The 23577-nt window shown below is 52.0% G+C and overlaps 6 protein-coding genes across 6 annotated transcripts; 3 read left to right on the top strand and 3 right to left on the bottom strand.

The window, feature by feature from the left end:
- Positions 1–1454: 1454 nt before the first annotated feature.
- On the bottom strand, positions 1455–3194 carry J4E88_000171 (uncharacterized protein; the record flags this gene model as incomplete). Its single annotated transcript, XM_049393851.1, has 3 exons — positions 1455–2571; positions 2621–2756; positions 2819–3194. The coding sequence occupies 3 exons, from the start codon at positions 3192–3194 to the stop codon at positions 1455–1457; spliced, it is 1629 nt and encodes a 542-aa protein (XP_049259680.1).
- Positions 3195–5905: 2711 nt separating this feature from the next.
- Positions 5906–6667, bottom strand: J4E88_000170 (uncharacterized protein; the record flags this gene model as incomplete). The annotated part of the gene is given in 4 exon segments (XM_049393850.1): positions 5906–6030; positions 6082–6499; positions 6514–6521; positions 6664–6667. The coding sequence occupies 4 exon segments, from the start codon at positions 6665–6667 to the stop codon at positions 5906–5908; spliced, it is 555 nt and encodes a 184-aa protein (XP_049259679.1).
- Positions 6668–7130: 463 nt separating this feature from the next.
- Positions 7131–10492, top strand: J4E88_000169 (uncharacterized protein; the record flags this gene model as incomplete). Its single annotated transcript, XM_049393849.1, has 3 exons — positions 7131–7214; positions 7282–7847; positions 7903–10492. 3 exons carry the CDS (start codon positions 7131–7133, stop codon positions 10490–10492), a joined length of 3240 nt encoding a protein of 1079 aa, XP_049259678.1.
- Positions 10493–11335: 843 nt separating this feature from the next.
- Positions 11336–16308, top strand: J4E88_000168 (uncharacterized protein; the record flags this gene model as incomplete). The annotated part of the gene is made up of 3 exons (XM_049393848.1): positions 11336–11408; positions 11461–15047; positions 15421–16308. 3 exons carry the CDS (start codon positions 11336–11338, stop codon positions 16306–16308), a joined length of 4548 nt encoding a protein of 1515 aa, XP_049259677.1.
- Positions 16309–18619: 2311 nt separating this feature from the next.
- J4E88_000167 (uncharacterized protein) lies at positions 18620–19938 on the top strand (the record flags this gene model as incomplete). The annotated part of the gene is made up of 2 exons (XM_049393847.1): positions 18620–19282; positions 19513–19938. 2 exons carry the CDS (start codon positions 18620–18622, stop codon positions 19936–19938), a joined length of 1089 nt encoding a protein of 362 aa, XP_049259676.1.
- A 126-nt stretch (positions 19939–20064) lies between these two features.
- On the bottom strand, positions 20065–22043 carry J4E88_000166 (uncharacterized protein; the record flags this gene model as incomplete). The annotated part of the gene is made up of 2 exons (XM_049393846.1): positions 20065–20851; positions 21376–22043. 2 exons carry the CDS (start codon positions 22041–22043, stop codon positions 20065–20067), a joined length of 1455 nt encoding a protein of 484 aa, XP_049259675.1.
- Positions 22044–23577: the final 1534 nt, after the last annotated feature.

The raw sequence follows: 23577 nt of genomic DNA, 5'->3' as shown, positions 1-23577 counted from the left end.
TCCATTTACCATACCTGGGGTGCACCTTTTCGCCACGCTGCTGCGTATGCAGCAGATTCTCTTTCGGCAAGACTTCGACACTACAATCTCACATATTCTATACGTGATCGTGGAAGTTTCGTCTCTATTGGAAGTCGACGATCCACCAACACAGACGATAACGACGTCGAGCGCGTCCATGTATCTGCCTCGCAGGATTTCCAAAGTATGAACTATCCCTCTATACCTCAAAAAGGAGATAAATGCTCTGTCCTTGGACATGGGCAGCAAATTGAGATGGCCCTTGCATGGTATCACCAGGAACCAGCTCGTCGTCGATGTGGCTTTCCAAGTTGGTCCTCTATAGGATGGGAGGGTCCATTGAGCTGGTCAAGATGGGCCTGTAATATCGATCGCGAAGAGCCTCCTATAGTGCTGATTCAGGTTCGGAAAGCTCGACTGCACTTTCCAAAATTCAGCTGCGATTTGTCGAAGTTTGACCCGGCACTACAAGAAGATGTCGACCCCGCACCACCGACGCTTGAGTTTACAGCGAGAACCGCGAAGCTAGACTTGGTGCCTGATGGCTGGACTGATGGCTATCCTGATCATTTTCAAGTGGCGCTGGAGATCAACGATCATTACAAATACGCCTTTGGACTACACTGGGATGCAGACCCTGCTTCTTTAAGCTCGAAACAACTTGTAGGCGCTCTGCTCGATGGACGAACGGAACACTCAAAAGAGCTTGAAGGGTATCTGATGGTGCTTGCTCCATATGGCGACGTCTTGGAACGAGTTGGTTTGGTGCACCTACCCAGCATTGCAAAACGCCTGTACAACAATCATATGCTAGGACAAGACCTCTTGCCTCTAGCTGGACATACTGGGCGCGAAGCGGAGCATATAGCCCTCACAGGCTACCCTTGGGAACGCCGTACATGGTGGCAGAGCTCGTTTAGCGATTACCGCCCCGTTGTCATAGGATAGAAACACTTGGATAGTGCTTCCAGAGAACTGAAGGAACGCGCCGCAAACTAAGCAGAGAATTTGTGGATTGGCGAATGAAAGCTTTTCAGTTGAGGATCAAATCTCAGGCTTTGGAGGGGTTGAGCGAGGCTGTTGCACATTGCTTGACGCAGTCCAAATCAGGCAACTTCTCGAAAGCCGTCGATTGCCCGCGTCTGCATTGTTACCACGGCGTCGTCTGAACTCGAAGTACGCACCCTGAATTAACCACAGCGACCGTTCGGCAGCATCGCACCTCGTTCAAGAAGAAAAAACTTAAAAACCCCGGAGCCTACTTTGACGTTAGATCAGCTACGTTGCGTGCTTTTATTTTAATGTATGCTGCAAACCTGTTCAGGATTCTCATTGTGCAAGGTGATCGCAAAATGAAGAAAGACCGGAATGAGGAACAGTATGTTATCGCGACTTCCATTACTTGAGCAGACAGTTTGATTTTGTTTCTCAGCCTATGCTCTACATTCCCAGCTCTCAGGCTTCTTATAACTACCCCCGACAAACGTGTTCCTCGCCGGATACTTGCAATGCCTCCTCGTAAAGTCCACTCCACTCTTCACAGTATCATTAACAAACTTCGTGCCCTCAATAACCTCTGGCGCAACACCCTTCTCCACCCACTCCACCATCGCCGCAAGAACGTTGTGTTTCGCATCGAACGGAATACCAGCCTGCGCCGCATTTCCACCCTGACCGAACACCCACGCCCCTGGCCCCGTGCTGCAATGGAACATGCCCGAGATACGGAAGAAACGCGTCCATTCATCCATTTCTGCGTACGTGTTGTGACCGCGAAGGTGCTCATAAAACCGGTCGGTGTTGAAAGACGTGATCTGGTTATCCTGCTGGCCGTGGTACATGAGTAACTTCCCGCCGCTTTCCTTAAATCCAGGGAAAGAAGAAGGGTAGGTGCGAATATCTCCTGGGTTGAGGTCTTGCGCTGCTTGCGCGTCGTCGTAACCGTATTCCGATGCGTTCCACGTTGGGTCGTTGTAGACGACGTATTTGAACCAGTCGTCTGAGTAGGCGAAGGGGGCGCCGGCGTAGAGTTTGTCGACGGCGTTGATTTCGCTGCCGGGTTGCATTGCGGGGTAGATTAGCTCGCCGTTTGGGAAGCGGTAGTCGCTGAAGATTTTTTGAAGTTGCTGGACTTGGTTGTTGTTTAGGCAGTTGGTTGTGTTCGTGGTGTTGCGACCACAGAGTAGGGTTGTAGGATCGAACTTGCATAGGGTTGGATCTTCGATGATGCCGTCTTTGACTTTATCGATGGTATCGCATTGGCGTAGCACCTCGTCGTGGATCCAAGTCTGCCATGCTGCCTTCGAGATGAAGTCTGAACCTTTGATGGGGCCGGTGATGGTGTAGAAGTGTGCGCGCCAGGAGATGAGGTTGTTGAAATCGACGCCTGGAGCGCCAGCAACTATGCCATCGAAGTCGTTTGGAAACCTCTCTGCGCTCTTGATGCCCTGGCGTCCACCGAGAGAACAGCCTAAGTAGTAAGACTTGGTATGGCACTTCCCGTAAAACTCCTTGGCTAAGGCTTTGCCCGTTTCGACGCTTAGGTGAAGACTGTATTGCCGGTGAGTATATGCGCCGTGGGTAGTAGAGACATTCTTACGATCGCCAGGCGAAGTCAACTACCATCTCGGGATTATTGAGGTAGGCTACTCCTGTAGTACCGTTGTGGCCGTTGTTTGCACCAACGCTAGCGAAGCCATTCGACGCTCCATATGCGATATCCTCATACTTGATGCCTGTTATCGCTGTCAGCACCCGGTGTAGTACTTGTGCTATCCTCTACTCATTCATCACCTACAGCCATCAATGCCTCCATTCCCTGTTGCCAGAAAGCGACCCGACCAGTCTTCCGGAAACCATGCTTCAAAAGAGATCTTCGATGTTCTGGTCGTCTTGATCTCTAATGCCATACGACAAAGGTCTACTGAGATAACCTGGCTAGCACGTCCACAAGTCGCGTCGTTGTCCGGAAACGTCAAATTAGTTCCTGCCGGAACATATTGGAGAACATTGCGGGTTGCGCCCTTGATGTACCTCTCGGGCTCGAATGCGAGACACTTCCTCTCGAATTCAGATGATGCCGCCGCGAGTCCAGTCTGCGCAAAGTGCGAGACAAGCAATACCAACGATGTACGAAACATGTCGACGGGGAAGAAAGACTTAGCAACGATCATGATGGGACTTTAGCGACAAGCAGTCTTTATACCCAGTGCGAAAAACGCGGTAGACTTAACAAGCCACCTCCAGCATGCGGGGTGCAAAATGCGGAGACCGGCACCCTATCCCGACATTCTTCAATGATTGTAGAAGTGAATGATCCACCTTGATCTTCTCATTCCTCTTGCAATCGTAGCATACGGGCCGACCGCAATTTCAATGGGACAATGAGTCGTGGATCTACTATTAGAGTTCCTTCTCGGGTGGTATGGCCAAGAATTTGCCCAGGTGGCATCACAAACTCGAGGCATGTACGCCGTGTCACACCATGCACCGGCCAGGAAACAGATTGGGGGCTTATGTCCGGACGCCTCACAGTCATTGTGCATATTTGACGGATAAATCGTGCGCAGGTGTTAGTTCAGTGGAGGAAGAAGAGACGAAGTAGTATTGCGGGGTTTCGGCGGTCGCGCCGAGCCCTGAGGCAGACATGTGACCTGGGGGCCCTTCTGCGCTAGCTTGCATGCACCCGACAGGTGCGACGGACTTCCGAAGTCGACAACTCAGACACCTGCATCATCCCAGAAACTTCGGATGGTGTCTGTTGAAGTCGACCCTTCTCGCCCTCCAAACCGAGTATCTGCAGCGGCGCGCCCTACTCAGTTGCCGCCAACACGGCCGCCTTCCCTTCTACCTCGCGCCTGAAGTCCTCCAACGAACGTGCTCGTCGCTTCAGCTGCCAATGGTGATACATGGTTCAAATCTCATCTCATAGCAACGTGCAAAAGCTTAGTCTCATCTTGAGCTGTTGCGACTCCGTATGCTCTCGTCTATCGCAAACTCATGCGTCATAGTAATCCTCCTCTCTTCATGGCGTCCCAGGATGAAGTCTTGCCAGGTGATCCCATCATTTTCATTAGCAGATCCGCACACTGTTGTCGTAGTCAAGCACAAATCTTCTTCGGCTGGCCGAGTTCTACCCCAGCGTTCTGTCCAAGCGTTGATCGTCCTCGACCCAGTCTCGCGACTCTCAGGGCCCTCCTGCTCCGGAGTATGGCTCGGTGTAACACCGAGTGCACCTGCCAAACAGCGCGTTATACGAATCAAAAGCGGGTGAAGCGTTGGAAGACATCCAGAGATGATGCCAATCGATGGCTCGACGGATGACCATATGAAGACATCGCTCTTTTTCCAGCTGACGTCTGGCGAGGCCATCAATCGGACGATGGTGATGATACGATAAAGCGAGGCAAAGCACACACTACGACGATTAGAAATAATACGGATATCTTACTTCGGAGTGCTCACAAGCTGCCGAGTAGGAAGATAAAGCAGATCGCCACTTTCTCCATTCTTTTCATCTGCAATTTGACAACGTTGGATACTGGTATACAAAGTATACACACATCGCCGAAGAGATTGAAGATGCCGGCGCCAAGGTAGAACTGCCAATGTATCAGCAGACAGCTTCATCCAGAGTGAACGCACCTAGGACGCACCTTCGCCTCATCGACGAGAATTTCTCCGTGAGCCCCATTCCATTGATCCCAGTAGTAGCTCAACGGTCGAGTGTACAATGGCAGAACGACATGGTTTGTGATCAGGTAGGCAGCGGTCATGCCAACACAGAACCAACCCAGCCAATTGATACCAAAGATGCGTCGATATAAGGCGAGGATGGAGAGTTTGATGACACAGATACTCCAGGCGTAGACAAATACGTATGCGAAAGTGATCTGTTTGATGTTAGTCCCGTAAAAGTACGCTTAGACATGCAAACACACGATAGTTATATGTCGCATTTGTTCTGGCCCTAGAGCCCAGATGTGTCTGCCCAAGCCATAGAAACCACCTTTCTATTGAGTTAGTAAGATCAAGACTTTTGCCCAGCAATTGGCCACCAACCAACGATACAGCACGCAAGATTCCCCGCGTTCAATGCCAGTCCAGCAACGATCAAGTAGTCATCACACCCCAGCTGTTCCTGTTTCAACTTCAGGCGAGTAAACAGCCTCAGTGCGACAAACACACCAGAAAGAACAAACAAGATGATTGCGACAACGCTGTTTCCGACTGTCCGTGACTCGCTGAGATTAAGGCCCGGGGGTGGGTCGCCGAAGTCGAATGTCGCCATACCACCGGGTGTCTTGATGGCAACTCAGAAGACGGGAGTCAAGCCCGAAAGAGTGGGTGGATGGGGTAAACCAGCACAGAAACGGGGCGTTTTGATCGAAGACGCGGTGTAGTTATCGTTGGCAGAAATAAGGGTATCCCTTGTGGCGTACAACGCACGGGTTTCTCATGCATAGATGCGCGATTGGTATTGCTCGTCATTGTCATCGACATGTCCGGTAAAGATGCTCTGTCGTTCCCTATTATGCAGGTGGAGCTGTGCCACAAAGAATCGCATTGACCATGGTAAAATATTGATGAGATGACCATGACTTGGAATTGAGTTCGCACATCTTTACGGCTACGCCACAACATGCACGTCGTCGAACACCCCGCCACGTGCCCCCATCCCTCATGCACCTCATACAAAGGAAAAGCTGAACAGGTCTGCAGCCTACATTAACATGGAAACCTGCAAAGTAGGTGCCCTAACGATGATGTAGGCTCCAGACCTGTTCAGTTTTTCCCTATATTGGCGTGCATGCATGTAACCGCAAAAAGCGACGAAGTGACACGATTTATCCGGCTATTGTTTCCAACATAAAGGAAGGGAGTACTACAGCATCGACACTGTCATCAGAACCATGAAAATCATCAGTGATGAAGCATTTCCTGATTCATGCACATTACTCCTTGCACTACTTTTCGTCATGCTGATGGCGCCGCTGTTGTCAACCACTTCTGTATGTAAGTCAGTACATTTCGGTTTCGCACTGTAGAAAAACGACCTACGATCTCCAATGGCGCCATCCTGCTGGAACACAACATCGTTGCTGCAGAGACCCATCAATGTTGCATTACTCCTGAATTGCTGCAGCTTGAGCTCCACTTTCTCGAACTTTTGTTGTAATTTCTGATTCTGCTCATCGCTGAGAAAGTCTGAAGCAGGTCCTCCATTGAAATCAGTCTGCCCGTTCGTCGAATTTACCAGTCTTTCCAATGCCTGCAATGCCTTGCACTGACGGACTGCGTCGCGCTGCGCATTGAATGTGTCGCATTCCGCTGTCAGCGTCGAGTTGGATGTCAGCTTGTCGAGTTTGGTAGTGATGTCGTCACTGTTGCTCTTGATCCAGTCGATGCGTTTTTGGGCGAACTTGTCGCGCACGATCATCGTATCCATGAGGGTCTCGTTATGTGCGATCTTGTTGAGCTGTGTCAACGTACGTAAGCGTCTACATGTCTTGTCAATGTCGGCATCTCTGGGACTGATGATAGTGTCGCTGCCTCGCAGAGGCTGGGTAGATGGATTGTTTGGCGAGTCCTTTGAAGCTATGACGAGCGCAAATAACGAAGTAACAAGGAATACGAGAAAACGCATTGTCGATCAGAAGTATGTGATAAGAATGCCCAGACAAAAGTGAGAGGTGATGGCTGCCACATCGGCTTGGAATATCCATCGTAATCAGCTAGATCTGTCAATGTTTCAACCCTTCTCACTTGCCGCAGAGCCGCAACGAAGATGTAGGTATGCGACGTTTCATGGCGAGTATGCTCTGACGTTTCCAGTTACGATGAATAGCTCTACTGGCGGTTGCATGAATGAATTGGATTAGTTGATACAGTTCACTTGATGACGAGATATCTGTGCAGTGAGGAAACTTCGCTATGACCAAGACATGTTGTTAGTTGCAGGAGTCATCCGTCGTCGATGGCTAGGTATGGCGGGGTGCTATCGATAAGCGGCTGAGTCACGCTAATGGCGGGGATCGGAGGAGTCAACTCTAGGCTCTAGAAAAAGATTCCCCGCCACGGCTCTGTCTCAGCATACTCACGCCGCCACCATGTCGATGAACTTTCCGAGCGAGGAGGAGCGCATCCTCGCGCGCTGGAAGGAGATTGACGCCTTCCAGAGACAAGTCGAGCTAGTACGTGACTATGCTACAGCCCAGTGAACCCAAGCACGTGTGGTCGGCACTTGCTAACTCGCCATAGTCGAAAGGAAAGCAACCATACACTTTCTACGATGGGCCGCCTTTCGCGACAGGAATGCCGCATTATGGCCATCTCCTGGCCTCGACCATTAAAGATATCATTCCCCGCTACTGGTCCATGAAGGGCCGCTATGTCGAGCGACGGTTCGGCTGGGATACTCATGGTGTGCCCATTGAGTATGAGATCGACAAGGAATTGGGCATGTCGGGACGCGACGCTGTGCGCGAAATCGGAATCGCCGAATATAACAAGAAGTGCCGCGCGATTGTCATGCGATATGCGACCGAGTGGAGGGCGACTATCGACCGTCTGGGTCGCTGGATCGACTTCGACAACGACTACAAGACCATGGACACCAGCTTCATGGAGTCGGAGTGGTGGGTCTTCAAGCGTCTCTTCGACAAGGGCGCCGTATACCGGGGCTACAAGGTTATGCCCTACAGCACAGCGCTGGCGACGCCTCTCAGCAACTTCGAGGCCTCACAAAACTACAAGGACGTTCAGGACCCAGCTGTAGTCGTCACATTCCCGCTGCTCGACGACCCAAACACGTGTTTGTTGGCATGGTAAGCTACTCACTCCAACCCAGTGCTACTGGCGTGCGCTGACCAGCCCGAACAGGACCACCACGCCATGGACACTCCCATCCAACACCGGTCTCTGCGCGCATCCCGATTTCGAATACGTCAAGATTCTCGACGAAGCGTCCGGCAAACACTACATCCTACTCGAAGCCCTGCTACGCACACTATACAAGGACCCGAAGAAGGCCAAGTTCAAGGTCGTGGAGAAGCTGAAGGGCAAGGATATGTTGGGCTGGAAGTACGAGCCCCTGTTCGACTACCTTTACGACGAGTTCAAGGACTACGGCTTCAAGGTGGCGAACGACACCTACGTCACAGCAGACAGTGGTGTGGGTATCGTTCATCAGGCCCCGGCATATGGAGAGGACGATTACCGCGTTGCAAAGGCCCACGGCGTCATCTCTGACACCCGACCGCCACCCAACCCAGTCGATGACCAAGGTCGCTTTACTGCCGTTGTCCGTGACTTCGAGGGTCAGCACGTCAAGGCAGCAGACAAGGGCATTATCAAGCATCTGAAAGGCACCGGTCGCTTGATCGTAGACTCACAACTTCTCCATAGCTATCCCTTCTGCTGGCGGTCTGACACACCCTTGATCTACCGAACGGTCCCCTCATGGTTCATCAAGATCCAGGATATCGTGCCGCAAATGCTGGAGAACATTGCTGGTTCGCACTGGGTTCCTTCCTTCGTCAAGGAGAAGCGCTTCGCCAACTGGATCACCAACTCACCCGACTGGGCTGTTTCACGAAACCGTTTCTGGGGTACGCCACTTCCGATATGGGTCAGCGATGACGGCAAAGAGGTGGTCTGCATTGGCAGCGTGGAGGAGCTGAAGAAGCTCAGCGGGTATGAGGGTGAGCTAACCGACATTCACCGGGATAAGATCGATCACATCACCATTCCCAGCAAAGATGGCAAGAGTGTGCTCCGAAGAACAGATGAGGTCTTTGACTGCTGGTTCGAGTCTGGTTCTATGCCCTACGCCAGCGCGCATTACCCATTCGAGAACGTGGAGCAATTCGAGAAGTCCTTCCCTGGTGACTTCATTGCCGAAGGTCTCGACCAAACTCGTGGTTGGTTCTACACACTCACTGTCCTCGGAACACATCTTTTCGGAAAGCTGCCCTTTAAGAACTGCGTCGTCAATGGTATCGTGCTTGCGGAAGATGGTAAGAAGATGTCAAAACGTCTCAAGAACTACCCCGACCCCAACTTGATCATGACCAACTACGGTTCTGATGCGCTGCGTTTATACCTCATCAACTCTCCCGTCGTTCGTGCCGAGACACTTCGATTCAAGGAAGCAGGTGTCAAGGAGATTGTTTCCAAAGTTCTTCTACCTCTCTGGAACAGTTACCAGTTCTTCGAGCAACAAGTGTCGCTGCTGAAGAAGGTCGAGAGTCTGGACTTCGTGTTCGACCCGGCAGCTGGAAAGACCAACAAGAACGTGCTCGACCGATGGATCCTCGCGTCCACCCAGTCGCTGCTAAAGTTCGTGAACGAGGAGATGGCTGCGTACAGGCTGTACACCGTGGTTCCGCGGTTATTGGAGCTCATTGACAACACAACAAACTGGTACATTCGCTTCAACCGTCGCCGGTTAAAGGGTGAGCACGGTCTGGAGGACACCAAACACGCTCTCAACACCCTTTTCGAAGTCCTCTACACACTCTGCCGCGGTCTTGCACCCTTCACACCCTTCATCACAGACAACATTTACCTGCGATTACTACCTCACATCCCCAAGGAACTGCACGCGGAAGATAACCGTAGCATCCACTTCCTCCCCTTCCCAGAAGTGCGAGAAGAGCTCTTTGACGAGGATGTCGAGCGCCAAGTCAAGCGCATGCAGTCAGTCATTGAGCTTGGCCGTATCTGCCGTGACCGTGCCAACAAGGGTCTGAAGATTCCGCTGAAGACGCTGGTGGTCATCCACCCAGAACAACAATACCTTGACGACATCAAGTCATTGGAGAACTACATTCTGGAGGAGCTGAACGTCCGCGATATTGTGCTGTCCAGTGATGAGGAGAAGTACAACGTCCAGTACTCAGCTACGGCCGACTTCTCTGTGCTCGGCAAGAAGCTGAAGAAGGACGCCATCAAGGTCAAGAAGGCGCTACCAAACCTCAAGAGCCAAGACATCAAGGACTACCTGAAGAACGGCGAGATTGTCGTGGACGGCATCAAGCTTGAGGCCGAGGATCTGATGGTCAAGCGCGGTCTCGCAAAGGACTCTAGCAACAAGGACCAGGAGTTCAACACAGATAACGATGTCCTCATTCTCCTCGACGTCGCCTCATATCCAGAGCTCGAGCAAGAAGGCCTCGCTCGTGAGGTCATCCGCCGTGTACAAGATCTGCGCAAGAAGGCCGGACTGGTGCCAACCGACGACGTAGGCATGGAGTACCGAGTGCTGAATGATCCCGAAAATGTAGGATTGGAGAAGGCGTTTGAGAACCAGGGCCCATTGTTTGAGAAGGCTTTGCGAAGACCTGTCGACAAGCACGTCATCACTGAGGTTGAGGGCAAGATCCCGGAAAACAGTAACGAGAAGGTCATTGCGGAAGAAGAGCAAGAGCTCCACAAGGCGACTTTCATGTTGCGGTTGATCAAGCTATAGTGGCTTTTTTGTGTAGTTCGATAGTATCGTGGCGCGCATGACTGGTTGATGAAATGAAATCAAAATTTCCATGTTTACAATGAACGCCTTCGTATGCTGTGTGATTCTATGATGAAGATGTGTTGTTACAAGTGCCGTCACCGCTGCTTATATGCCTTCTGTAACTGGGGTTAGTTGTCATGGCTTTTGACGTTGTGACGAGATCTTACCAGATAGCACTCCTTGAGTTTCATGAACTCGTTGACACACATGTCTTTCCGTACGTTGTTGTAGTCTGCGAAGATGCATTTGCCGTATACTGCGCTCTGGAGTATGTCAGCATCGTGTTAAATCTGACTGTCACTGAGGGGCGTATCATACCTCCGTCGAGCATTTTGCAGCCGCTGTGGCGAGTTTATCGATGGGACGGGTTCGACCGGGCATCTCGAGCAGTACTATGTATCCCTCTCGAGTAGTATGAGTAGCAGTGTTATTGAGACGTGACTCCTCCAAGATATACGAAGTTCTTTGGCCACGGCGAACCCACGCTCTTCCATCTCGATGAGGTCAACGAACAGGGCCCACCCAACTAAAGCCTTGGCGCCCTCGCATCCACGAACGCGGGCGGCCAACCGCTCCAACAACAAAGCGCGTCGCTGCAACGCCAAAACGCGGGCGCACCAACAGCCCCTTCATCGCTCCTCTCTTCTTACTTTGGACTTGTAATGCTTAATTGTTGCGCGACGAACCCACGACTACTTACTCGCATGCCGCTGCTTTTTGGTTGCTGTTTGAATCATTACAGCCGCCGGTCCCTTCCATGTTGTCGCGAACGCGCCGGAGACGAACGAGTCGCGTGCACGAATGCTATCCTCCATGAGGCTGAATGGAGATGATGCGAGGGCTATAACAGCTGATGATCTTTGTCGGGATGAAGGTAAAATAGTCGAGAGAAGGATTGGTTAATAAACATACTGACACCGCAGTAGTCTCCGATGCCATTCACAATATCGTTCTTCGCGCGCAAGACTCCCACGATGGATCCATTGACGCCCTCTTCGTCGCATATGACGAATATGTCAAGGAGCACCATTCTTCGCCTACAGATGCCGCGCTCTACTACAGTTTCCTGTTGCGCATGCAGGAATATGCGCGGGAAGGAGAGGACTTGATGGCGCTGGTACTGCGCGTGGTGAAAGAACATTTCGGTCTCAATGGCGAACTCGGTGACGAAGAGGTCGTTGAAGTCCCGAATAACGTTGACGCGACGCGTAGAGGGGCGCAGGCGAGCTTAGGGCGGTATACGAGAACTGGGAGCTTCGACTCGTTCCTTGATGGCACGGCAGACAAGGTCGCGGGCACTGACTATGGCGATTTGGCTGTGCGCCCGAGGAGAGCATCACAGCAGAATGCTCCTGATGGCTATGCCAACACGCGCAATCACCGGCGCGCAACGTCAGACACCGAAGCGCATTCGTACCGGCCAGCGCCACTTCCCAGTCGCCCCAAAGTGAATGGCATTGCGCCTCGGAGATCAAGTTCCGGACCGCAGCCGCCAGTCCACAAGCGCAGTACATCAGTATCGAGTTACGGCAGTCTGCGAATTCGAAGAAATCCTACAACGACATACAGAACTGGTACAAACGATGCAGACGAGAGCGATTTCACGGACCACACGGCTAGCCTCGACCTCTCTTCCATCCAGATACCAGGAGTGAACGCGCCGATACCGAACGATCCGTACGATTCCCCGCACCAGCGCCGCCTTCAGCAATCACGACAGACACAACACCAACAGTATGTCCCCGAACCGTTCCGACCCTCCGATACCCGATTGATGGACGATGCGGAAACCTTCGAAGAGCAACGGCTACACCGAGTGACGAGAGAATGTATACGGATATGGCGGAACCGCACGCAAGAGCGTATGAATTTGCGCGATGATATGGAGAGAGCAGCCGTCGCCTTCGATCGTCGTGTTTTACTCAGGGCCTCCCTCTTGCAGCTACGAGACACCGCGCTTGTGAGGCGTTCTGGACGAGAGACGAATCGCTTCTTCGATCGGCTCGAAACCCGTGCAGACAAGGCTCGCAGTCTATTCCTGCTCACCAAAGCCTTTACGCACTGGGCAAAGTGCGCGGAGGACGAGGTCCAGCGAACATCGGTTGCGCGACGGCATATTCTACGTACACGCTTCTTCAACGGCTGGCGCGATATCACGGCAGTCAACGAGCTGAAGATCCAGCACTTTGCTCTTGCAAAGTTTCTCTCTATATGGCGAGCACGCGCGGCAAAGGTACGCGATCGCGACGAATTCGCTGAAGCATACTATGAAGAGAAGATTGTCCGGAAATCGTGGAATGCTCTCAACAACGAGTACCTCAACAGAGGCGCAGCAAACTGGCATGACACAAGGACAGCAAGGACAACATTGCAGAAATGGCGCGAGATCACCGAGATCATGAGGGAGCGGAACGTGTGGGCCACAGATCGACGAGATGGAACGCTCATGCGAAAGACATTCCGGACGTGGCAGCAAAAGACAGTGGCAGTAAAGGCTCTTCAATCCCAGGCGGACCAATTTCGACAGACCTCCCTCCTTCGCACGACGGTCCAGACACTCCAGAGGCAGGCACGGCTCGAGCCACTACTGCGCCAGGTCCAAGCACGCACCAACGGCCGTTTGCTTCGTGCAAAGTTCCAGGACTGGCGCAAAGACGCTCAGCTATCCCGTCAAGCACGCAATGTTGACCGCATGCGCGTCCTACGCAATGCCTACACTGCCTGGAATGACAGATTGCGCATCAAAGCTCTCGAGGATCGGATCAACGACCGCATCATTGTCGAGTGCTTGTACAAATGGACCTTAGCATCCCGAGTATCCCTCTTCCAGCGTGTCCACGATCGACAGCTCAAACAGTCAACATTCCTATCCTGGGTCACCAAGACCAACCAGCGCGTCAACACTCTTGATACTGCGGAAGTTCGGTTTGCCCAGTTCAAGCGTGCTCAGCTGATGCGGACATGCTTGCGCAAGATGGAAGTTATCACTACGGAGAGACGAAGGGAGCAATTCGCTATTATATCCCAGTATCAGCAAAAGCTCAAGCAGCGCATATTCGACAAGCTCAAGGAGAGGCAAGCGCACTTCCAAGAGTTGAACCAATGGTCGGCCGATGCCCGCTTCTACGTTCTTAGCAAACACACACTGAACACATGGAGCCAGGCCACACAACATGCGCGCCGTAATCGCAGACGCGACACATACTCGCAAGTCCGTAGAATGGTCAAGACGAATCTCGTGCGCAGAGTCTTTGAGCACTGGCGGGACAAGGCAAACCATATCGCAGTGCTGACACAAAGGGCGAACGATGTACTCGATAACCGCACTTTCCAAAGCAGTGGCGCAATTTTGCATCAATGGCACGACCGCACGCTCATACTCCGCCAGCAGGATGCTCAAGCCGAGAGCCTTCACGCTTTCAAGCTTTCCACCCGTTACTTCGCTATCTGGTCACAACGCATGGACCTTGTACACACACTTGAAGGGCAAGCTGTTGCTCTGCGGCAGGAGAGCACGGAGATTGCTGCCACCGGCGCTCTGAAGAAGATGGGCTGGCGTCTTTGGAACTTCCAGAGGCAAGAGGAGAACGCGAGAGCGTTGTTCGAGAGGAACTTTGAGAAGCATGTTAGGGCCATGGTTCGTTTCTGGGCCGAGCGTGCTACCGAGCGGCGTGGCCAGCGGGTTGCGAGTCCATCGCCTCCCAGTAGGTCGAGAAGACGAAGACAAGATGATGGCGATGACTACAACGGTCACGGAAACGACGGAGGCTTTGACGACCACGATGACGGCAACAACACCGCCGGGCAAGGAGCTTTTCAGCAATCCGGTGATGAAACCCAACGTCTCGAGACCTGGACCGCCTTCGACGAGACTGCTCTCGGTCTAAACGACGATCTCGATCTCTCTCTATCCCTTACCCCAGAACAACCACCCCGCCATCCAACCCTCACCCCCAACCCCTACGCTCACATCCCCTCGCCTGCATCAACCCGTCCCCCAGGCTCCATCCTCCGCCGCCCAAACACCTACCCGCAACCCCAATCCGCCATTCGCCCCCCTCCCGCCACCATCCCCGAAGACGACGAATCCGACCTATCCTTCGGCGACGCCGCACAATCCACCTTCTGGTCCGGAACGCCCTTGCCCCCTCCTCCTACTACAACCAGTAAACCAGGCTACCTCAAAACACCCAGTAAACGCAGCGTCGTCCGTGCTAAACGACCTGAACTCCCGCCTAGTCCTGAGAAAGCACGTGTTCTTTCTCCTGTGCGGCGGCCGCTGGGCTCTTCGTTTCTGGAGAGGGAGGGAAGGGGTAGGTTGGGGACTATGAGTGCGCCGCCTGTGCAGAGTAGTAGGGATGCGAGGTTGGGTGTTGGTGGGGTGACGAGTTTTGAGAGGAGGTTGAGGGAAGGTGGGTTTGGGGGGAGTGTTGCTGTTGGTGGGAGCGGGAGTGGAAGTGCGATGAAGAGGGGGAGGCCGAGAGGTGGTAGGGCGAGAGTGGGGTTTGGAGAGGTTAGTCAGATGGGAGGACTCTGATTGAAAAGAAAAGATGGTTCTGTTGCATATTTCGAAAAGCATTGCGCGGCGTCTTTGTTTGAGCGAGTTGTTTGGATGTGTTAGGATACCCCATATTGTTTGCTACCTTTATCCAAGTGTGCATAAGTTTGTCTCACTACATGGAACCACGCGTGAAAGACACCTCTAGTTCTCCGTACACAGTGAAAGCATGTCATCGATAGGCAGCTCACTCGCCTTCTCACAGCACGGTCCGCGCGTAAATCACCCTCATGCTTCTTCCCTCGATGTATATATGGTACCACCAGTCTACCTTCTGATCCCCTCCCATCCACCGCCTCTACTCAATCTCTCAACCTTATACCCAAAGTCACTCGTCACAAACATGAAGCTCTCCACGACTACCACCCTCTTCGCTAGCCTAGCAAGCCTAGTGTCCGCCTCCGCCTCCGCCTCCGCCTCCGCCCCGCCAAAAGCCTCCGTACAAGCGAGCATCGCTACCGCTGGCAACCGCGCCATGCTCGCACTCGATAACGCCAAAAAGGCTGTGTCCACATTCACAGACAGAGTTCAAGCTACCACTAACTCACTTGATATCGACCCAGCTGTGAAAGAGGAGTTCAACACACGCTTCATTATCCTAAATCGAGAACTCGAACATTCGATCTTCCGTGTGGAAGGTCTCGTTGAGCGGTTTGGTTCTATCCACATGAAAGACGACGGGGAGACACTGCGTCTCAACCAAGACGACAGTGAGTCACCGCGTATCAACCAGGACACGCCTTCGCGTAAGCTTGCAAAGTCGCGTAAGCTTGCAAAGATAGAGGATCGAATCGACGCTATATACGATGAGTACTTCGATTTTGACGACATGCCCGAGGCTACTCAGACAGAGCTAAACGCGCTGTGGCGAGACTTCGTCGAGCAGACGAGCCAGATTAGTAGTCCACCGCTGGGCTCTAACAGTGACCGCATCTACATCTCTTCCAAGTCCCGTACTGAGGACAAGCCGGCCAAGTCCGATGAAGTGTTGAGTCTACTCGGCAAGATTAAGAAGCAAGTTTTCGACCGCACGTTTGTCTTCCGGGGTGGTGATGTACTTTCGAAGGATGAATTAGCGCGAGTACAAAAGCGAGCTGAGGAACTTCGGAAGCAATATGTTGTAGTTCGCAAGCGATACGATGAAGGTTGGAAGCGAGCTAGGGAAGGTCGCAAGAAGACTGGGGAAGATCGTAAGAGCAGACAGTTTGAGTTGTAGCATCTGGAATACTCTCAGTAGCCGATTAAGAAGCGCGACGAAGAAAAGGATCGTGGTGTCGAATAGGCAGTGTCAGCTGACGGTATGGTGCCAGTATGTCAGATACTTACATGGGTGATATAACTGATGTATCTCCACGCGCTGCTCTGGGATTTTACGCGCGCATGCAGCTTACGGTGTGTGAATGGGCTACGCCGTAGCGGCGGGTATGTAGATCATGGTCTGTTGTTTGCCGACGAACATGCTGTCGTCAATTTGATTCGTCACTTCATCTGAAGATCCCCGCGGGCATATGACTTACCTCGCATCACCGCTGCACGTCTCACATCAGTCCATCTTCCATCCAATAACTACCCTACGCTGTGATGCACCTCGTATGTATGTGCAAGGCGTAGAATCATGTCAACACATACAAGACGACCTCATATTCCCTCACAACCCATTTCCCACTCCACACCATCACTCTCAACTCACCAGATCAATCCATCAATATGCATCCAACGTCATCTCTCTTTCTCAGCCTCCTCACTTCCACCTTCATAGCAGCCCAACTTTCCCCAGACATCAACTATTGCGAAGGCGACAAGAGCACATTGGGCCACTGCGACACACTCACCTACGAAGACACCACCCTCTCCGCAGCCAACCCACCCACCACAACAGAATGCCAGGAGTCGTGTTTCAGTATCTTCGGAGACGCCGGTGAATGGATCGTCCAACTAGAAGGTAAATCCAGCCCGTACCTCCACTCATCACCCCACTAACACCGATATGCGAAAGGCAAACCAGAAGGCTACCAGCAACACATGCACCAATTTCCCTGTGGGTTCAGTATTGGTGCTATACCCAACACGCCGCATGATTTCTCGTTCGACATGAATAACCAGGATATGGCCGATATTGTTGATGAGGCGGTTAGGCGGTTTGCGCATTTGCATGATGGGAAGGTGGCAGCGCGGGGCACGGTGAGGTGTGATGGTCATGAGGCTATGTGGTATGTGAGTCGGGATGGACGGAATGGAGTGTGATGGCGAGACTGAGATGGAGGCATAGGTTGCTGCTAGTAGGTCATCTAGGACAGCTCAAAATACTGCCGTTGTCTCGAGACGATCATCATGGTCAATTTGCGGTCTTGGGTAGAGTGATTGATGCTAAGGCCGTGCTAATCCTTTGCTTTCACGCTTGTGGCATCGGCAAGACTCGTGGACCGCGGGAGCGAATGCCGAAACTGCGCACGGAGCACACTGACACTGACAGCTCTCGCGACGTGTGCGCTAACGACGCGTTCTCGAGTACGCCGATAGCGCGACGTCCCTCTGAACACGAGTCCACTGACACGCTGATGGCGGCTGCCGGATAGCCTCGCGGCCACTCGATCGAGTCAAACCCGCAGAAGCCCACGACGAATGCCATCGCAGCAGGCCCACCTCGCTTAGATCCACCAGATATGGCGGCTTTCTGACGACACAACAACATCATAGGAAGCTTCGACCATCTCCATATTCAGCACTCCGGTCGAAAGTCCAGACTATAAACTTTCAATGACGCAGGTGCGATCAGGATCGAAGTTCGGATGCGCGTTGGCATACCGAAATTCGCAGATACCCTCAACCACTAGAGAAATCGACGGGCATGTTCGCGACGAATGCAACGCCTTTACAAGCACAAACAACTAATGACCTCCGTAATCTTGCGCCAACTCACAGGTGCAAGACTCTATTACACATGGTGTATTAGGTCGCCGGTACATGACAGCATCGGTCCGCGGGCTACATACAAGCTGTGTGTCTTCGGAACCACCGACGGCGCGCGGGCCGCCCCAGCGATCACTACAGATGTGTGGGGATGATTTTCTGTACCCTCACAGTGCCACCCTATGAATCGACACAAAGGTGTGGGAACGATTGTCGATATTCTCGCTATGCCCTATCGATCAACACAAGAGTGAGGAAATGATCTTCGATAGCCTCGCTGTGCTCCATGATCTGCGGAGCCGTCCATTGGTGCTTGACTGGCAACACCTTTGCGCAGCCCGTCATTTGCCCAAAACTTCGCAGCTGTATCCTCTGTTCGGCGATTACTGTTGGGGTCAACCTGGCGACTCCAGAGTACTTGCGGTATGGCTCGACGAGCTGCAGATAGTGACTCTCAGCTCATAGCGCATGTCCGTTTCTTTTTTTTTCCGTCGAGGTAAGCAACTTGGGCAGCATACATAGAGGGCATCGCCCAAGAGTGAGAAGACCAGACTTCAGTCACTCTACTTGCATTTCATCCTTAACCTTTTATATTCCTAAACAACCACGACAGCAAAATGGATCTAGCATACGCCACTCTGATGCAGAAGTGCACCGACGGCACCTACTTGTATACACCACCCAGTGCGAAAGTCTTCCGTCCCGGGTCCTGCGGCTTCTTCGACGATGACGGAATCTGGAGACCGATCACTGATCTTGCCGAAATCAAGAACTCTGACCCCGATGGTTACAAGCCCCCCAGTAAGCAGCTCGTTCTGGAGGACCCGACAACGTGCAACTGGAAGAAACAGCTTTCAGAGAAGCATGAGGGTCGCGGCTTTGGCGGCAAAGCAGAGGTATCCGGAATTGCTGCTCAAGCACCTGTGGACGTGGGAGCCAATTTCACATTAGGAAGTACTGCGAAGGCCGGTGCCGGCGTGGAAGTATCTCCACACGTGATACACAACAAGTTCGATACCAAGGCGTTCAAGGTCATTGCAAGTTGGATTACAGATAACAAGGAAACTATGATCTTTAATCATGATCATCAAATCAAGACCAACGGCGTCTGGGTCATCATGGACACATGGGTCACGGAGAAGTGCGATATTGCCATGTGGAACAAGACGGGCAGCAACATCGATCTCGGAGCTGAAATCGGGGCGACAAATATCGGCAAACTTGGACTTAGTACTTCGCACGACGTCCAGACTGATATGAACCAGCACAGAACATGGAATGTAGGCATACCTATTTCAATCCGCCTATCCGACGATCATCATTACTAAGAACAAGCAGCAACCCGGCGGACATGCCGTCTCTTTCAGGGGTATACATTTCAAACTAAGCTCGAAATTTTGGAGGAGCAAGGTACGTGACGTTCCTTTTTTTTTCAAAACAAAATTGTATTGCCGCAGTGCAATACGGACATCTCCTCTTCAAGTTTAGCAAAGCTGACTGCAGTAACTAGAAATTGAAGCAAACGAAGCCGACCGATGGCTACCTCCGAACACATGCACCGATGTCCATGCCTTCCGCGCCATATAGAGACGAGGATGGGAACCTTCGCAAAGACGGGAAGCTCATCAACGAGAAGGGACAGTTTATCGACCAGGATGGCAATGTCGTCAACAAAGACGGGAGACTCATCAATGAGGAGAGAGAGCTCATCGACAAGGATGGGAATCTGGTCGACGAAGATGGGAGACTCATCAACAAGGAGGGAGATCTTATCGACAAGAATGGGAACCTGGTCGACGAGGATGGAAATCTTGTTGACGACGAAGGGTACTTCATCGACAAGGACGGAAATCGTTTACCCGAAGAGATGGAGTTGGTTCCGGCCGACTTTGATGGGCTTACCCAGGAAGAGATCGTCCAACTCCTACAGGCGTGAAATCCTGGTTTCACTCCTTCACCAAACATCAGATAGAAACCGCATATGATTGTATATTTCACAAAATTTCTCTGCTGCGTTTCTGCGCAACGTGTGCCACAGACTTGTCAACGACCACTGCGAGGACTATATACCTATACTGTGCAGCTGACCCAACGATTCCACCACGGTTACTCTCTTCTCTTCCCCTCCAACAGCAACAATCCTATCGACTCCCTCCTCTTTCTCATTAATCCACACACACTTTAGCCCTGCTTCCAACGCGGGAACAACATCCCTATCCCAGCTGTCACCCACCATAACCACCTCCTTGCTCTTCACACCAATCATCTCCAACGCCCTGCCAAAAAGGCCGTCAATCTTCGCCACACCAAGCTTATTCGTAGTAACTAGCCTGTCAAAGTATGGCTCTAGGCCCAAAGCACCAACGGTACGTTCCTGCGAATCTTGAGGACCTTCGGTGATGATTGCCACTTTTTTCCCTCGTTGCTTCAGTGTCTCAAGAAGTGATATAGCGCCTTCCTTGAGTTGCAGATTCTGCATAATTGCAGTTTCGTACGTGTCGAGCAATACCTGCATCTGCTGCTCCGTACAATCGATACCAAAAGCGTTCATAACACCCTGAAAGCGCTCGGCGCGGTACTCGTGACTTGTTTTACCATCCACGAATGCAGTAGATGTGCCGGTTTTGAGGATCTTGAGGTATTCCGCTTTTAGCTCGGCGATTGTGAGCGGCTCGCCGGAAGAAAGTTCATGGTGAGCGTGGTTTTCTAGGATGAGGCGGAGTGTCGCGTTTACGGCGGCGGAAGATGCCTTGCGAAATTCGTGGAGAGTGTCGTCGAGATCGAAGAAGTACCATGTTACGTTCTTGAGACGTTTAGTTGTTGTGTTGTTGTGCGCTTCCATCTTGAGCCTCTAGGTAGTTAGATGAACTTGACGCGGGACGATGATTCGCATCTGAATCCTGGAAATGACACACGGAACAAAATTGTTATATCGGGATGGTACAAATGGCACGGTTTGGTTGATCGATACAAAGTAAGTCGAGTTCTTGCCGCTGTAGAGATTGATAGGGTTAGTACGCTTCCCCGCGCAACGTCGCAAACACGCAAGAGCGATCGGGTGTCGGAGACTTCCGATGCACGTCGATGCGTGTCCATATCTCTGCGATTCTCAAGATAGCATATCTCTTCACACCCCTCATAACGGCATTAACGATGTTGATCGGACGATGATGGAGTTGCATCGATGCAGAATGACGGTAGGGAAAGAGCGAACCCGACCGCGCTACATGTAGCCCCGTTTTTTCATGAAGGCGCGAGAGAATGTCAAAGTTGGAATTCGCAAACATGAATTGGAGTCTTTACGCTAATGTACTGAATCAATGCTACTTATGATCATTGAACGACACCAGACATTTAGTGAGGAGCCGCATACCCTCCCGCATTAGGATCATCAGTAAGCACAACGTAAAAGCCCAACGGACAGATCAAGTCGCTTTGCTTGAACGTCAACGTCGTGTCTTCGGAACACAATGCTCCACTGACAGTCACCTTGCCAATACCAGGCGGTATTCCACACGGCGCACCGTTGATAACGTAGCTGTTGCCTGGCTTCAGGACTGGCGGTGGGTTGGGCGGACTGGGGCCTGGAGCCGGTTGCTTGTTGTACGTAGTAACACCAGGCTCTGCACCAGCGTTGATGGCATAACCAGTGAACGTGAAATGCCCAGGTCCTTTGAAGACGAAGAGACCGGGTGCTTGGACGAGAGAAGGGAAGTCGAAGACGAGGTTGCAGATCTTGCCTTGGGTGGCGTCAGAGTCGAGCTCGAGGTTGAAGATTGTGCATTTGTCTTTGGGCGTGACAGTCGCCCATTCGGTAGCTGGGTAGGCCTTGTCGGGGTTCTTCGCGCTGATGGGTACCAGGGCTGAGGTCGATATGCTTCCCTTTGGTAATTTCCCGTCGGGTTGAGCTGGGTTTGCCGGACATTTGGCAAGACCCTTGAGGACGCCCAATGTGCGTGGTGTGATATCGCTTGGCGCAAGTGTGGCTGGGGCAGCGATGGCCGTGGCCAGGAAGGCCGAGAAAAGCGTGAAGGTCTTCATGATGAGACGAAGGAATCTGATTCGATAACTTTGATAGATCGATCAAGTAAGATGGGTGGTCTAGAAACCAAAGCGAACGCGTGGTTCACTTCAGGAAGTTTACTCTCTCACTTTATACTTCCCATTTTCTCCATACCGTTATTCCAGCTCAGGTCCGTCAGGCTGGCGCGCACATTGGCAACGATCGTCCACCGTTCGCGTACCGAGTCGTATCCTCGCCTACACATTCGAAACAAAGGACCTATCATCTAAAAGTAAGCTGACAAGCAAATATCTCTTGCCTCCAAAAATGGCAACCCCACTGACGCCTCCAATTCATACGATTTGCCAGGAATGCCAGGCAGGACTGGGTAGGTTCTCGGGTGAGACGTGGCTAGCTGGGTAAGCTCTGTATTCGGGCGGTAGTATAGTGACCCTGCGCTCATTCCTGTAAAGTCAGACGTCTAGACGGTGTTTTTGAGTACTATTGGTGGTTGGCCGTTTCATGCAGCAAAGGATACCGGAACCCCACCTTTTACCCGTTGACGCGAGTATTGACTAAGCACTCTCAAGACTGTTGGAGTCGTCTGTTGTGCAGTTCAATATTGAAATGTGCCTTTTGAGAGCTGGGCAAGTCTGCTCAAGCTGAACGAGGGCATTTGTCGGAGGCATTCGGCATGCCGCAATTAGCTTGTTGTGTTTCCCTGGTCGTGTTGCAGCACCTGCATCCAAATACCAGACGTGCGCCAACGAACCGAGCACCCGTAGAAGGAACTATGCTAGATGGCCCTGGTTCGCGTTGGTCTAGCGCAAAGCTTGAAAAGTGTAGAGGGTGGCGTTCGCAGCGCGGCGACGGTGCACGGCTGATGAAACAACCATGGCTATCGAAATATAGTTCGCGGCCGAAACATAGCTTCCAGGCTACGCTTTCAACAATTATCGCCATGCAGGGTCATCACCGTCCGTGATGAGGTGGTCGTCGAAGTTGATGTGCAAGAGAACGTGGGGTGCAGTTTTGTTGTTTTGAGGATGCGACCTCGGGAGTTTGCGCTACGGCGGTCATGCGTCATCGCATCGCATGCAGCTCTATCCTTGACTTCGTGGCACTGAAAGAAGCAGGCACGTTCGCAGGGGCATAAGCAAAGAAGACGTGCATAGACTGATGCTGTGTAGCCATGTGCGACTCGTCGCATGCCACAACAGATCACGACAGCCGTTGTTAGGCCACAGCATTCAGGTTCCATCAGCATAGATTCAACATTCCTGTACAGCAGAAGTTCCACATCATGCGTAAAGCGATCGCGAGAAGGTGGATGAGGATTGAGGCAGCATGGAGCATTGGACCAAGTTCACACGAGGGCATAGAAGCATCACGATCATAAGGCACGAAGGAGTATTTTCCAAGTTCTTATTCAACCACACCATCCCCGGACTAATTACAATTACCCTTTCCGACACCAAGGATATCTACTGAAGTGAAGACCAATCCTCGATGCAATGTATCGTGTAAAGTCATAGCCTGCCCGTAGACAGGCTCAGTTGAAGGTTATGACAT

The sequence above is a fragment of the Alternaria novae-zelandiae genome, assembly GCF_023758075.1.
Source record: "Alternaria novae-zelandiae strain BMP 2774 chromosome Unknown scaffold_1, whole genome shotgun sequence".
Lineage (NCBI taxonomy): Eukaryota > Fungi > Ascomycota > Dothideomycetes > Pleosporales > Pleosporaceae > Alternaria > Alternaria novae-zelandiae.
This window is presented reverse-complemented; position numbering and strand designations above follow the sequence as displayed.